Source organism: Manacus candei, unplaced genomic scaffold (assembly GCF_025592945.1).
Source record: "Manacus candei isolate 608988 ecotype Guabito, Panama unplaced genomic scaffold, ASM2559294v1 h1tg000002l, whole genome shotgun sequence".
NCBI classification, from domain to species: Eukaryota; Metazoa; Chordata; class Aves; order Passeriformes; family Pipridae; genus Manacus; species Manacus candei.
The window spans coordinates 14,274,018-14,288,505 of NW_026138050.1; the positions used below are offsets into that span (position 1 = coordinate 14,274,018).

A 14,488-nucleotide genomic window follows, 5' to 3' on the forward strand; every position below is an offset into this window, starting at 1 on the left:
AGGATTTTTTCTGGGCAGGCTTCCCCTCTTCCATCTCCTCCACACTACCATTCCTGCTGCAGGCAGCAACCTGCCACAAAACAAGGTGTAACGATGGCAGGACTCTGAGATGACCCTGCAGCCCCCCCCAAAGCAAGCAGGGGTCCTGGCTGTGTCCATCACACAGCCCTGAGGATGTCACAGCCAGCAAGTCATGGGACACACGCAGGACTCGAACCTCTGAGCAAAAAGTCTTTGTACCTGTGAGTGAGGGGACCCAAAATGCTGCTCTGCAAATTCTCCAGCCTGCCTGGAAAAGCCCTAGCAGAATAGAAGCTTAGAATAATTTATAAGTAAATAAACACTATAAGGGGGAAAAGCACCCGAATTTCCCTGATGACTCGTTCTGTGAGAAGTAAAACTCTTCAAACAAGTTAAATCTGGCCAGTTTCAAAAGTCACCCCCAGACAAGGTGGGTCACGGGCCCACCAGTGGCACTGACAACTCTCCAAGCTTTCAGGACAATTCCCTTTGGAAAACAGACACCCACTAGGCCGTGTCATCCCAGGTCTCTCCCAGGTGAGAGCCACTGCCATTCTGAGGAGTTAAAGGGGGTTGTCATGCCGGAATTTACCATCCTATGTTCCACCAGACCCAGTTTTGTTCCGTGTCCCCTTCGAACTCTGCCGCCGCTTCCCCTTCACCAGCGCAGCCGCCACTGACCGACAACCTGCTCCAGCCGCATTCCCAGAGAATTCCCAGCGTAGGGAGCAGAGCCTTGTGCACCCCCAGTGACCCCCCAGCACCACGGGGGACCCCAGGGCTGCGCCGGGCGGGCACGGGCAGAGGGACGGGTACTGCTGGCAGAGGGACGGGCACTGCTGACCCCGGGTGACACGGGGCCCTCCCGCCCCTCACACCGACCCGCACCGGGCACACGCGGCCCCGTCCCACCGCTCCGGCCCACGGAGTTCCATCCACGGCTTCGCCGCCGGGGAGGTCCCGCAGGGCCCGGGGCAGAGCCAGAGCCATCCCCGGCTGGTGACAGCCGCTCCCGCAGCGCCTTCCGCGGCTGTCCCGCTCGGCCCGGGGGGCACCGGGCCCGGCCCGGCCCCCATCCCCGGTCCCCATCCCCGGCCCCCGCGGCCCTCACCGGACTTGGGCGGGTAGCGATAGGCCGAGTTGGCCTGGATGTCGATGTCCTCCACGCCCGCGATGCGGCGGCTGAGCAGGGAGCCCATGGCGGCCGCGGCGCGGGGGGCGCAGAGCGGCGGCACCGGGGGCGGCACCGGGACCCGCACCGGGACCCGCACCCACGGCGGCGGCGCGGGGCACGCCGGGACTGCGAGTCCAACCGCGCCCGGACTACAGCTCCCGGCAGGCACCGCGCCGGCGGGACCAACCGCGGGGGGGGCACGAACCGCGGAAGGTACCAAGGGCGGCGAGGAGGGGGGAGCGCGGGTGCCCCGCTGGGAGGGGGGCGCTAAGGAGGCACCGGGATGGGTTGGGATGGGATGGGATGAGGATGGGATGGGATGGGATGGGATGGGATGGGATGGGATGGGATGGGATGGGATAGGAGGGGAGGGGAGGAGAGGGGATGAGGAAGGGATGGGCTGGGGTGAGGTGGGGTGGGATAGGATGGGATGGGAAGGGGCTGGGGATGGGCTGGGGGTGGGAAGGGGAACGGGGGTGGGAATGGGGATGGGATAGGGGTGGGAATGGGAGTGAGAATGGGGGTGGGATGGGAACAGGAAGGCGCCTGGGGATGAGCACAGGGCACCCTGGATGGGGATGGACACAGGGATGGACCCGGGGATGGGCACAGAGAATACCAGGGACACACCTTGGATGGGGAAGCCCTTGGGAGCTTGGCCAGGGATGCACAGAGAGGATGCTCAAGGACACATTCTGTACAGGGATGCCCAGGGAAGGTGGATGCCCAGGGAGCTTGCACAGGGATGCATGGGGGGGATGCCCATGGGAGATGCCCAGGGACACATCCTGCACAAGGAGGATGCCCAGGGAGACACACCTTGCAGAGGGATGCCCAGGGACACACCCTGTGCAGGGATGCACAGAGTGTCCGTGCTGGGATGGAGGTGTGCATGGAGCCTGCAGATCCTGTGGGCCAGCTGGGGTAGCCGTGTTCCTCCTGGGAAGTTTGGCATGGGAATCCATTATCCAGGCCAGTTCCCAGAGGTGGGACCTGCTCCTGGCTGAGGCTCAAAGCCAGCAGGAGAAGAGGCAATTGGCCTCCCATGCTACAAGACCTTGTGACATTCCCACGGGGAAACCTCTCCTGTGTTCTTCCCCTCACAGATAATCCATGCAGGAGAGAAAACAGAGGTGTCTGAGGCCTGGATGTGAGAGCAGGGGATGACTGGGCTGACACACCATCCCAGAGGATGGCATGGAGGAGGAGGCATAAAAGAGCCACCAATGTCCCAACACTGAGTCCTGTCCCCTCTGGCACCAGGGATCAGGGATAAACTGCCCAGGTTCGGCTTGTGAAGGGAGGCACCTTCCTGCACAGGTTCTGCAAAGAACTGGGGACCCAAATTCTAAATCCCAGGGAGACATGAAGGAGCAGGGATGGCACGTGTGAAATGTCTTCAGTTGGCCTCAGGAGCAGGGGAATAGGAGAGGGCTGGGACACAGGGAGAAGGGGACAGGGCAGGGAGCAGAGCCTGCCAGCACGGGAGCATTTTGTGATAGCAAGTGAGCGGGCGGTGGGTGGAATTTGCTGGCTGTAAACACAAACTAAAACACACCCAGCGGGAATAAGCAAACAACCCTGAAGGGAAACGTGCTTCCAGACAGTTATTACCCTTGCAGCTGCTGTGGCCACCCCGAGTATGGCCAATACAAGGAGCCATACAGGGCACAGGATGTCAGGGGAACGGGTGCTGGGGGTGAGCACAGAGCAGGACCAGACCTCACTCTGCTGCATCCCGTTGTGCAGCAGGGTTGGCAAGGACAGGGAAAAGCACAGAATTAGCAACCAGTCCTGTTGGCCAGCCATGAAAACTGGGTACCTCACACCTGGCACAGGCAGCCTTGGCAGTAACTGTGCCAGGGTGCTGCCTGCTGCGTCCCCCAGGATCCTGCTGGCACCCAGAGAGACACCACCTCTTGCTCAACCAGCCTCTCCCTGCAAGGGTTTCTCATGACAGAAGTTGCACAGAGAGGGAGGGGAGGGATAGAGTGAAGGATGGAGTCTGCTGACCCACATGGTGACACTCAGCTTGTGTATGCTGGCCTGGAGCTGTCTGGCTGCTCTGTGATGCTCCTCGGGGATGGGAACAAGCCCCCTGGTAGCAGCGGGGTGACAGGAACAGCTTGTGTGCCACCAGCAGCCCCAACCCAGAAGGGTGAATCCATAACCCCCCAAGGCCTCACTCTGCAGCTTATCTGGGGCTCAGTGTTGGAGCAGATCTGGCACAGCAAGGATCTCCATCTCCCCATGCCATGCTGGGGTCTGTTTGCCAGCTGGCAGCCAGCTGGCCACGAGCCTGGGGGCAAAGCTGAGCCGTGTTCGCACCATGAGGCAAGGCAAGGATGGGAATTTGCACAGGGACAGAAGATGAGGGTCCTTCGCCCTTCCCTCCCACATCCTGAGCACCAAGAGCATCTTGTTCTTCCCCAGCCCAGTGAGGCACCCGGAGGGAACTGCTCCAAAGCTCTTCCCTGAGCTTTTTGCGGGACAGAATCACAGAATCTTAGAATGTTTTGGGTTGGAAGGGACCTCAAAGATCACTTAGTTCCAACCCCCAGCCCTGTTCTCTCTGCAGCTGCTCACCAGGAGCCATATGGGTGAAGCAGGGAAGCCAAGAGCAGAGCCAAGTCCCGCAGCACTGGGCTGTGGGGTGGCAGCTCTGCCCGGGAAGCTGCAGCAGGAGGGTTTTGTTCGTGCAAAACCTCCACCAGCAGCGGGAAGGTCCCTCCCGGGCCACTCCGAGAAAGCCCTAGGGCCCCGAGGGCATTGCTGCCATCTGGGAGGGCAGGGGCTTTCGCTGGAGAATATCCCCTGCAGGGCCCTGCTCTGTGAGATGCGTGTGAGAGACAACGACAATAGCAGCGCTGTGCCAGGGCCGGGCTCAGCCCTTCCGCCCCAAATCCCGGAGCCAGCGGAGCTGAAGGGCAGCACCTCCAGCAGCCACAGCTCCTTTGCCCCAGCCCGGCCCACGGGCACACACAAAGGCAGGATATTGCACCACTGCCTCCTCTGTCCCTCGCAGGGGCCACTGCCAGCAGCAGGGGGAAGGAGAGAGAGAACCTTGGGGCCAGGAGAAGGGATGCCCTCTCAGCAATAGCTCCACAAACCCTGGTGGTGCCACCTCAGTGGGTTTTGCACCTTCAACTCTGGGGTCCCCGAGACTGTATTTGTCCCTCCTTTGGTGCTGCCAGCCCCGGGTTCTGCCTGCTCTGTGCTGAGGATGGAGAGGAAGGAAGGCCATGAAGGTGGGAGGCCCTCCAGGACAGAGGGATGAAAAGGTACAAGGTAGCCTGAGACTCCAGGTGCCATCATGGTGTGGGGTGAGAGCGATCAAGCTGGGGAGGACCAGGATGAAACTGAGCCAGGGCTCCTTCCCCTGGGACCCTGCAGAGCCCTGGGGTGGGGAGGAGACCTCAGCTCCTGCACTGCCTTCCAGCTCAGCAAAATCCATCCAGGAAAAGGTGAGCCTGGAGCCACTCTCCAGCACAACCTGGAGAATAGCAGGAGGATAGAGGAGGGATCCTTCAAACCCCTCCATACAGCCTGGTGAGGAGGCAGAGCAGCCGGAGGGACACCCACCCTCACACTGCCACAGGTTTCTCCAGCTACCACCACCTGCCCTTCAGGAGTCTCCTTGGACATCTCTGCTGGGGAGGCAGCTACAAGCACACTTGTGTAAACAGGGAAATCTGTTTCCCTGCAAACCTCCCAGTCACCGGAGCAGCTCATCCAAAGTCCAGCTGCTCAGGGGTTTATTACCCAGCGAAGCAAATTGCTTCGTATCAGTTGTCCCCTGCCCAGAGCTGTCACTCGCTTTGTTTGTCAGGTATAACAAGGTTCAGGAGCCCTGGAGACTACACACAGTTCGTCCTCACCAGAAGGAGTGGTGAGCCCATGAACTTTGCCTTCCTAAACACTGCCCTGCTCCAAAGGGCTTCCAACCCTCTCCAAGAAGCCCTGCTGGGCCAGGCCCGGCCCTTCTCCCTTCAAATACCCAACTGCAAGGTTTCTAAAAGTTTCTGGTTCTTTCTGATTAAAATAATCCTTCAGGAGATTTGTTTTTCCAGCTGTATTTACACCGTGCTGGCTACAGATCTCCCCTTGCTGCTTCTCTCTGGGGATTGTCTCCTTGGAAAAATGACCTGTCACCTCTTGCTGTGTCCCACTGCCACCACCGTACAGCTGAGCTCTCACTTGGATTTAGGCAGTGACACACACAGGTGGAGGAGGAAAACCCCTCGGCCTGGGAATTCTCCAATTCTCCAAGCCCTGGAGTGCTCTGGTTACTAAAGGACACGTGGAAGATGGTGACCAGCTTTGGACGATACCAGAGCAATTCCTGCCTGGCCAGTGAGGGCTGCAAAGCCTGAGCTTCAGCCGTCTAATCCTCCCGGCTCAGAAACACCTATGGCCGCACCTAACTGATGGCTGGGGCCAGAGGTGTCAGGAACAAACCCCTCGTGGTGAGGATAAACACCTCCAAACCGTAGGAGATGGCCTCAGGAAACACGGAGGGGGCTGGAGGTCTTAACGAGCCTTGTGAAGCCAGCGCTTCCCTGTGTCTTTTCCCTTGCTCTTCCCTGGCTTTCCTCCCCACAGCCGCGTGTCTGTGCCTGCTTATCCCTAGCAACATCACTGTCCGCCCGCCAGGGCCCCGAGCTTTCATCTGCCGCGGCAACGCCGCGCTCTCAAAGGAGCCTTTCGCGGGGCCGGCAGTCCCCTGGCGCCTTCCAGAACCTTCTCCGGCTGCCACCTCTCACTTCAAGAGTCAGTGGGGTGCACGGACACGCTGCGGCCGAGGGAAAAACGGGACCAGCAGGGACTGGAGCAACCCCTCTGTGGTTTACTGGACTACGGGAGGACGCGGGGCCAAAGGGCCGTTGCTGCTGCTGCTCCACCATCTCAGGCCCCGCTGGGGGCTGTGCGGGAGCTGCGAGACAAGGGGCTCCCGGCAGAGCCGCGCAGGCTGCGGGGGCATCGCGGGGGCCACACGTTACCGGTGCGGGGCAGAAGGGGCAGCACAGGGGAAGGAAGCACAGGGGCAGTACCGGCGGCCCCGCTCGCTCAGCCCGGCCCGGCCCCGCCGCTCCCGCACGTCAACAGGAAACCGCACGCGGCCCGACTGTAAACACCGCCCGCGCCCACGTGACTGCCGGGCCCCGCCCCCCGCCTCGCGCAAGGCCCCGCCCCCGCCGCCCTCCCATTGGGCGCCGCGCCGTTGTTGACCATATACGGTCAGGTACTACGGAGCCGCGGGAGCCGATTGGCTGGCCCCGCGCGTCACTCAGCGCGCGCCGGCGGCTCGGCAAACAAAGCGGGGCCTGCCGGGAGTTGTGGTCCGCATGGGGGGAGGGCGGCGCGGAGGGAGAAGGGCGCGGACTACAGGCCCCAGGCGGCGCCGCGCGGGCCGGGCCGCGCCGGCCCCGCCCCCCGGCGGCCGTGGGCGGGGCCGGGGCGGGCGCCGTGAGTCAGTGCCCGGTAAACATTGGCGTGAGCCGCCGGCCCCGCCGTGCTGGCGGCGCCCTGAGGGCGGCGGGGGCCGCGGCCATGGACGAGCTCAAGCACCAGGTGATGATCAACCAGTTCGTGCTGGCGGCCGGCTGCGCCGCCGACCAGGCCAAGCAGCTGCTGCAAGCGGCCCACTGGCAGTTCGAGGTGAGGCCGCCGCCCCGGTGCCGGTCCCGGGCGGGGCCCCCGCGTGGGGCGGCCGTGGTGGTGGGGGCGGAATTCGGGAAGCGTGGGCCCTGCGGACACGCTGCTTCTCGCCCTCTCCGCTCGCCCACGCGCGGCGGGGCCGGGCCGGGCCCCCCGTGGGCGCCACGCGGGGCGGGGGGAGCGGGGCCACGTTGCGCGGGGGGAGGCTGGGGGGGCAGCCCCGCCGGACCGGGGGAGCAGAACCCTCCTCCTGTCCCCCCCTGCAGCCCGCACAGACCCTCCCGTGTGGCCGTGGGCTGTAAGAGCCCCGCGCAACCTTTTCCACGGCCCTGCCCCAGGGAGTTCTGAGTATCTCGGGCGGCCGTGGGAGAGGAGACTTTGTAGGTCAAAGCTTTTCTGGCTCCCAGACGCCTGCCCCTCGCCCGCGGGCGGGATACTCCGTGACATTGACAGGGGTGAACGCCGGGCGGGGGGCGCGGGGGGGACTCTTTCGGGGCGCTCTGAGCCCCCGGAGCTCCCCGGAGCTGAAGTGCAAAGGAGCAAAGAGGTGTGCGGCGGCTGTCGCCGGCAAATTGCTTTCTAGATAGGATTTTTCCTCTCCTCCCGCGGCCCCGGCAGCTCCCCGGGCTGGAGCTGATGGTTTTGACGCTAATGGCACCTCGGTAATTGAGGTGTCTGCGCTGCGATGCGGGAGCAGGTCTGAGCCAGGCCGGGGAGCTGGAGGCTCCGTCTGTGCCATCCCTGCGGCTGGAGCCTCTCTCCCCCCGCCCGGGTGGGCGCCGGGCTCCCCGGCGGCGTTCGGGGGCCGTTCCCTAAGGGAACGGCTGCCGGATGGATCGGGAGCGGTCTCGGGATTCCCAGGTGCTCAGTCAGGCGTTCCGAGCCGAGCCGTGCGTGTCCGGGGAGCGCGGGGTGGCTTTTTAGGGATGCTGGGGAGGCCGAGCCGCGTTGCCCTCCACCGCGTCCCACTGCCGGGAGCACCGTGGCGTGGGATGTGCTGCATGTGTAGCGTGCTCTGGGGTTTGTTTACTAACACAGCCTGGCTGTGCGGCCCTCTGGGACAGGCGGGAGCCGCTTCCACCACCTCCGTGCGTCGTCGCAAAAGAGCTGGGGAGGGGATGACAAAAGTTTTAACTTCTCTGTGAAAAGGCGCTTTTTTTGCAGAACTTTGCCACCGTTTGGTGAGTTGCACAAGTACAAACAGCCGTCTCCTGCCGGCTGGGCACTCACATGACTCAGAGGAAGCTGGGCTGTAAACAAACGCTGCGACGACGAGCCGTTACCATGTTCCCACTCACTTTTGGTGCAACGGTCAGATAATTCCCTTTGCAAAATGGCCGCTGGGCACGGCTCCTTCTGGGAGCCACGCTGGGGAGGGAGCACCTCCCGACCACTCCTGCCTGCTCCCACCTCTTGCCCGGGTTGCTTTTGTTATTCTGGTGCAGCACCCGTTTGCCGGCTGGTGCGTGCCTGCACTGGGTGTGAATTGGTGGGGTTCAGGCGAGTTCAGTGGTGTAAATTAGTAGTGCCCTGCGAGCCAAAGTGCTGCTTCAGGGGCACGGTGTGAATTGGATCAGCCTGCCCCTACCCTGAGGGTGTTGATTCTGCCTGTAAGACCATCATGGGCAGAGGTGTGAGCTGAGTGGCCCAGCGGCACAACAGCAGGAGTTGGGTTCTCCCATCTCTGTGCCTCTGTCCTGGCCAGGGCACTCCTGGCACCCATCTGCCCTGCCCAGGACCTTCCCTGCCTGTAGCAGCCCCTGGGTGTTGGTCATGGGCAGGAGGGAGAGGGAGGCTGCTGTGAAACCAGCTTTGGGATGCTGGTGTTTTGGGACCACTTTCCTGGGCTCGAGCTGCTTTGGGGCTGCTCAGGGGCCCTTGTATGTGGAGGAGGATGCAATGGGGGCTGCAAGAGGGGTTTTGCTGCATGGAGTAGGGCGAAGGAACATCATCCAGCGAGCAGGGTGGGAGATCAGGAGAACATTTGGGATACAGCCACGTTCTGTGTGGTGTGAGCTGATTGGAGCCTGTACCGAGTTCAGGGGCTTGACCAGGGAGCCATTTGTTTTGCATCCCATCCGTCCCTGGGGAATGGGGCAGCAGTGTGTGGATCACCTCTCCCACTCGCTGTGACTCCATTCCTGTTTCCTGGGGACGGTGGGCAGGGGTTTTCCTGTCATGCCTGGTGTAGTTTGCAGCCCTTGCAGCACCGTGAGCCCTCCCAGGGACAGCTGCCGTGGGTGCCAGCCGGAATGGTGGTGCCAGCCCAGCCCTCCAGCAGCTGGAGCAGTGCCATGACTGGTCGCAGGGGGAGGTTTACAGTTCAGAGGAAGCAGCTTGGAGTGTCTCTGGCCCCTCCAGGGCCGCAGGTGCTGGCTTTTTGGGAGAAGCCAGAGAGAGCAGCAGGTACCTCCTCCATGGCTGGAACCCAGCAGGCTGCCAGGCAGAGTTTGCAGGGTCTCACATGGGGCTGAGCAGTGGATCAGGCAGAAAGGTGTTGTTCAGTTTTGTTATGTGCTCGTGTCCCCTGGGGCTGCTTGGGAAGGATAAGATGAAATCTGCTTTTATAAAAGCACCTTTTCCTGGTGCTGAGTGTGTCTCTTCAGTGTAGCGAGCCTATGTGTGGGGAACAAGAGAAGGAGCAGGTGTCTGGCTCTGCTTGCTGTGCCCATGGTTGGATTTCCACTTCCTCTTAAGTATTTATGTCTTATGAAGCCCCTTCCTTTGTGGCTCAAGAACAGGGTGCTCCCAGGGCTGCTCCAGCACTGGGGCTGCTGGGTCCTCTGTGCTGGCAGCAGGTACAGCACACACCTTCAGCCACCCTCTCTCTGACTGGGTCACCACTCTTGGCACCCTGGCAGGGTACCCTGTGTGATCCGCCTCCTGTGAAGCTCCTGGTTTTGTGTCCTGGGGGGGATACAGAGGCCTGGTCACCTGCTGAGTGTGACAGGAGACAGGGGCTGAGCTGGGCTCGGGCTCCTCAAGCAGAGAAGCCTTAATTGGCTTTGCTGTTGCACCAGTCACCACAGCACTTGTGACGCTGGCTGGAGACCAGGTGGCACAGGCAGCTTTGGTTACATATGTGTCCCTGGCACACTCCGAGGGGGTGGGAGCGGGTCCCTCCTCTGCAGGGCTGGGGCTCTGCAGGTCCTGGGTCCCTTGGGAGGTGGGCATTGTGCTAGGCAGAGGGGTTGCTCCTGCCATGCTTGGAAAGGGGCAGATGGAGGGGAGGGGACACTCTTTTAGGCAGAGGGGCCTGCACTGGTGGAGTGTTTCCTCTGCCCGGTCCCAGCTGCCATCCCAGTGCTGGCAGGGATCGGTGGGCAGCTCAGGGGGACAGCAGGGACCTGCTCAGCCCCTGTCTGCCAGTGGCACAGTCCAAGATACGAGGCCACTTTGAAAACAGGAGCACAGAGCAGATGTAATCAGCTTATGGTATCTGGCTGCGCCCACACCTCTGCCTGTGCTTCCCGCTCGCTGTTCCCCCCTTTCTTATCAGGATCTGTCGGAGCGATAGGGCCTGTGGATGTTGACATCAGACCTCACCCAGGACGAAGGGTAGCGCAGTGATGGGGGTGTCTCTGCCTCATGAGTGTCTGTTGGACATTTCCTTGATTCTTAGACGTGTGCTGGCCTGTTCAGAGCTCTCTCTGGGCCCACAGACCCTATTTCTGCTGTATGGCCACCGTTTAGATCCGGCAGGTCCTGCCTGTGGGCACTGAGGGCTCTGAGTTCCCAGCCTGGCTGGGTGCAGGGTTCTGGTGTGTGTTATTAAATGCAGCTATTGCAGGGAAGAGCCTTGCCAGCCCAGCTATTGCACACTCCCCCCAAGGTTTAGGAGCTGCCAGACTGTGCAGCAGGAATTGCTTCCCCCACCCAGATCTGGATCATTGTTTGCAGATACTGCTCTGGCTGCCACCTGGTCATGCCAATAGTTTTCTGCTGTGTAGCCAGGAAACCATAAAACCCTTTGCCTTCCCAGGGCCTGCCAGCCTGGGTGTTTGGGGCAGAATTAGTTTTCCATTGGATCAATGAGCTGAGCTGACTCACTGTCATTTATCCCAGCCCTGGGAATGACACAGGAGCATGTGGGCACCAGGATGAAGAGCATGTGTGGTGGTAGGACTGTGGCTGCTGCAGTTGGGTAGGGTTTGGTACAACCTCCCTCTCCTTTTTCCAGGCTTTTCTGCCTTTTTTTTTTTTCCCAGCAGCTTGGGTAACCCCAATCTCTGGCTTGTAGGAAGGGAGCAAAGTCTGGGGTAGTGTGGCAGCACCCAGGCCCAGCCCTGCTCCTCACACCCTGCCTTACAGAGCTGCAGGCCCTGGGGAGAGGGCTGAATGGGACACATGGGGGCTTTTCCTCCAACCAGAACTGAATCCAAACCAGTTCTCCAACATTTCCATCAAGTCTGATCTGCAACTGAATCAAAACATTGTTTTCTAGCCCTGACTTGGTTAAAGCCTGGCACAGAACAGGGGTCAGCTTCACTAACATGGAATCACAGAATAGTTTGGGTTGGAAGGGACCTTGAAGATTATCTTGTTCTAACCCCATGCTGTGGGCAGGGACACCTTCCACTAGACCATGTTGTTCCAAACCCCATCCTGGCTTTGAACACTCCCAGGGATGGGGCAGCCACAGCTTCCCTGGGCAACCCGTGTCAGGGCCTCACCACCCTCACAGGGAAGAACTTCTCCCACTGTTCCTGTATCAGTTCAGTCCTGTGCACCCCCAAAGCTCCTGATGCCTCTGCTCCTCCCAGACCTGGGCTGGGTGTCTGCCCTCCTGGCCATGCTGTTCCTCCAGCCTTCTATCCCTGCAACCCTCCTTGTTCTCTCACGTGCCTGTGGCACGTGACGTATTTACCAGACTGTTACTGGTTTTAACTGGAAGCCAACCAGGACAATGTCAGTCATCACCGTGCCCCGCCTGCGACCGAATTGGAAATGCTCTGGTGTGTGAGGCAGGCACTTGCTGCATCCCTGGGGATGTCCTGGTGGGAATACAGTGACCATGATCATGTTCTGTTAAGGACACACATTTAACTGGTTCCTGCTGAGGCTGGGTTTGGTTTCCCTCCTCTCCCTGCACACGGTGATTGCAGAGCATGGCTATGAGTTGTGAAATGCATGCCAGGTTCTGCTCCAGCAGTAGCTGCTCCTCAGAGAGGATGGTCGTCCCAAATACACGTGGCTGTCACCTGCCCTGGTACAAGCAGATGGCAGGCATGGGTCCCTGCCTGGGGACAGGGAGCAGCTGTGCCCAGCACCCTCCTGTGCAGGCAGGGGCTGTGGGTATGGTCAGCCCCCCAGGGCCTGTTTTTGGATCATCTGTGGGGTCTGTCAAAGCCCTGCCGCTGTGTGCAGGGATGAGGTGGGTGCCAAGTTTGCTTGCTGGTGGTAACACCATCTTCCCTTTTTTCTTCTTGCTTTCAGACTGCTCTCAGTGCTTTTTTCCAAGAAACAAACATCCCCTACAGCCACCACCATCAGATGGTAAGTGCTTTCACAGCTCCCCAGGGCGCAGCACCAGCTGGCAGGCGCTTCAACCTGGTGCTGGTGTCCAGCTCGCTGCTTCCGAGCCCCAGGAGTGCAGGCAGGGAAGTCTGACCGGGCACTGCCAGAGCTGCCTGCCAAGGGAGGTTTTCCTGGAGAGCAGCTGGTGCTACATAGTGGGACAGCAGGGCTGGGAGTGCCCTCAGAGCCCCGCAGAGGGGTTGGGGCTGCACCTCCAAGAGGGACGGTCTGATGGAGGATGTTTTGGGCATGGCCAGTGGTCCATACCAGCCCCAGCATGGGAGAGAGAGCGTGGAGGATCCTGAAGCACTGACCTGTGTAAACACACACACACAGATACGTGGTGTTTCCCACCAAGCAGCAGCCACACACACAAGTCCTTGTGTGCTCCCTGGAGCGTGCAAATCCCTGGAGCCTCACTGGAGCGTGCCTCTGGAAGTGTGTAAACACAGGAGAGCATGGGTGCTGCCTGCCTTTGTGCTCCTCCAGCTGTCCCCAGACTCAGTCCCTCGGCTCTCGTGCCCCGGCAGCCTGTAATCTGCTTGGGCAGATGTGTCTTAGGGATTTACTGGCTGCTGTGGCCTCGTTTGACTCTCCAGGACAACTGGGGATTTGGGGCGTGCAGAGCAAGTGCCTGGCAGGACCAGAGCATGCCCAGTCTCCTGTGGGGTGGGAGTTGGGCCTGAGTCTGGTGCCCACCAAGTCAGAAAGCTGCAGGCCCAGGGTGGCACCAGCGGGTTGTGGAGCAGAGGGGGTCCCTGAGTTGGGTGGGTACAAGAGTGGGCACAGAGGGCCCTGTCTGGGCCCTCTGACAAGAGCTCTCACCACAGCATCAGTTTAGACCCTTAAATAACAGTGTGGTCAGCAGAGCACGGGTCTGGGGGGATTCCCTGTGCCACAGCAGTGGGGGCAGAGGGGTCTGTGTGCCCCAGTGGGAGGCAGAAGATAGAAACCCCCCTGCCTGACCCCGTGTCTCCTTCCCGCAGATGTGCACTCCCGCCAACACGCCGGCCACGCCGCCCAACTTCCCCGACGCCCTCACCATGTTCTCCCGCCTCAAGGCTTCCGAGAGCTTCAACAGCAGTAGCCCCGTGGCCTCCATGGCGACCTCCCCACCGCCCCCGGCCCCGCCGCTGCCCCAGCACGGGGCCTTCAACCCCGCCTGGCCCACGGCTTCTCCCCCTGGCCAGCAGCAGAGCATGTGGACTCCGGCCGCGCCGGCGCAGCCCGCGGGCTGGCCCGCCGCTGTCTCCCAGCAGGCCACCGCGGAACAGAAGGCCAACGTGACCATGGAGGCAGAGAGATGAGGCCGCGGCCAAGAGCGAACGCGGCGGGGAGGGACCCCTGCATATAAATATTTTTTTTTTCCTCCCCCCCCCCTCCCCAAAGAGGAGAGGAACTCTGCTGCCAGGGCGTCTGGCAGCTGCCGAGACACACGAGAGAAATAGCTGCCTTGCATGGGTTTGGTTTGAAGTAGTTTTTACTTGTTCTCGAGCTGAATGGAGCTCCCCAGAGACAGCGGGAGGCTGCGTGGGACCGGTGCCAGCCTCCACGTGGGACCCCGCCGCTGCCAGACTCTCCGGGAGGGAGCACCCCCTCCTCCCTTGGGACACCGGAGTTTGCATGCCAGTGACATTTACAGAGGAGGTCCCTTCTTCAGGGTCCCCTGGGCCACCCCACTAGGCCAAGTGGGTTGTGCCTGAGTGTTTCCCCCTATCCCTTGGCCCCGCTCGACTGGGTGGGGGCAGATACCCCACGAGGCTTGGTTTTTATAAGGGGTGAAGAGAGCAAGGGCTGTTCCTGCTCCACCACAGCCTCCACCCTGCACACATCATCCTTGCTGGTGAGCAGGGCTGGGGGACACCGGCTCTTGGGGAGGCATCTGGCCCCTCACCCAGCCCCTGATGGGGAGCGGGGGTGAGCCACAGTGGCCCGGCTGGGCCAGCACACCCTCCCCTCCACCCCCTGGGATGGGGTTCTCCCCAGGGCTCTTTTGCATGACACAGTGTAACCCTAGAGACTGGGATCGTTTTTAAGCCCTCTGTTCTTTTTCCCGGCGGCTGGAAGTCTCTCCGGATGCGCCGCAGCCGCTTGCAATACACGCTCTTCTGCTTTGAA

At 61.3% G+C, this 14,488-nt stretch overlaps 2 protein-coding genes across 4 annotated transcripts in view; one reads left to right on the forward strand and one right to left on the reverse strand.

The window, feature by feature from the left end:
* Positions 1-1,330, reverse strand: part of MGRN1 (mahogunin ring finger 1) — a 52,935-nt gene extending 51,605 nt beyond the window's left edge. For all 3 annotated transcript variants that reach the window (XM_051780934.1, XM_051780944.1, XM_051780954.1), the window contains exon 1: positions 1,133-1,330. In XM_051780934.1, the coding sequence (XP_051636894.1) occupies positions 1,133-1,220 (88 nt within the window). In that variant the 5' untranslated portion in view covers positions 1,221-1,330. The remainder of the gene's footprint in view (positions 1-1,132) is intronic.
* Positions 1,331-6,582: 5,252 nt separating this feature from the next.
* UBALD1 (UBA like domain containing 1) lies at positions 6,583-14,488 on the forward strand. Its single transcript, XM_051781856.1, has 3 exons — positions 6,583-6,853; positions 12,290-12,349; positions 13,357-14,488. The coding sequence occupies exons 1-3, from the start codon at positions 6,746-6,748 to the stop codon at positions 13,675-13,677; spliced, it is 489 nt and encodes a 162-aa protein (XP_051637816.1). The 5' UTR covers positions 6,583-6,745; the 3' UTR covers positions 13,678-14,488.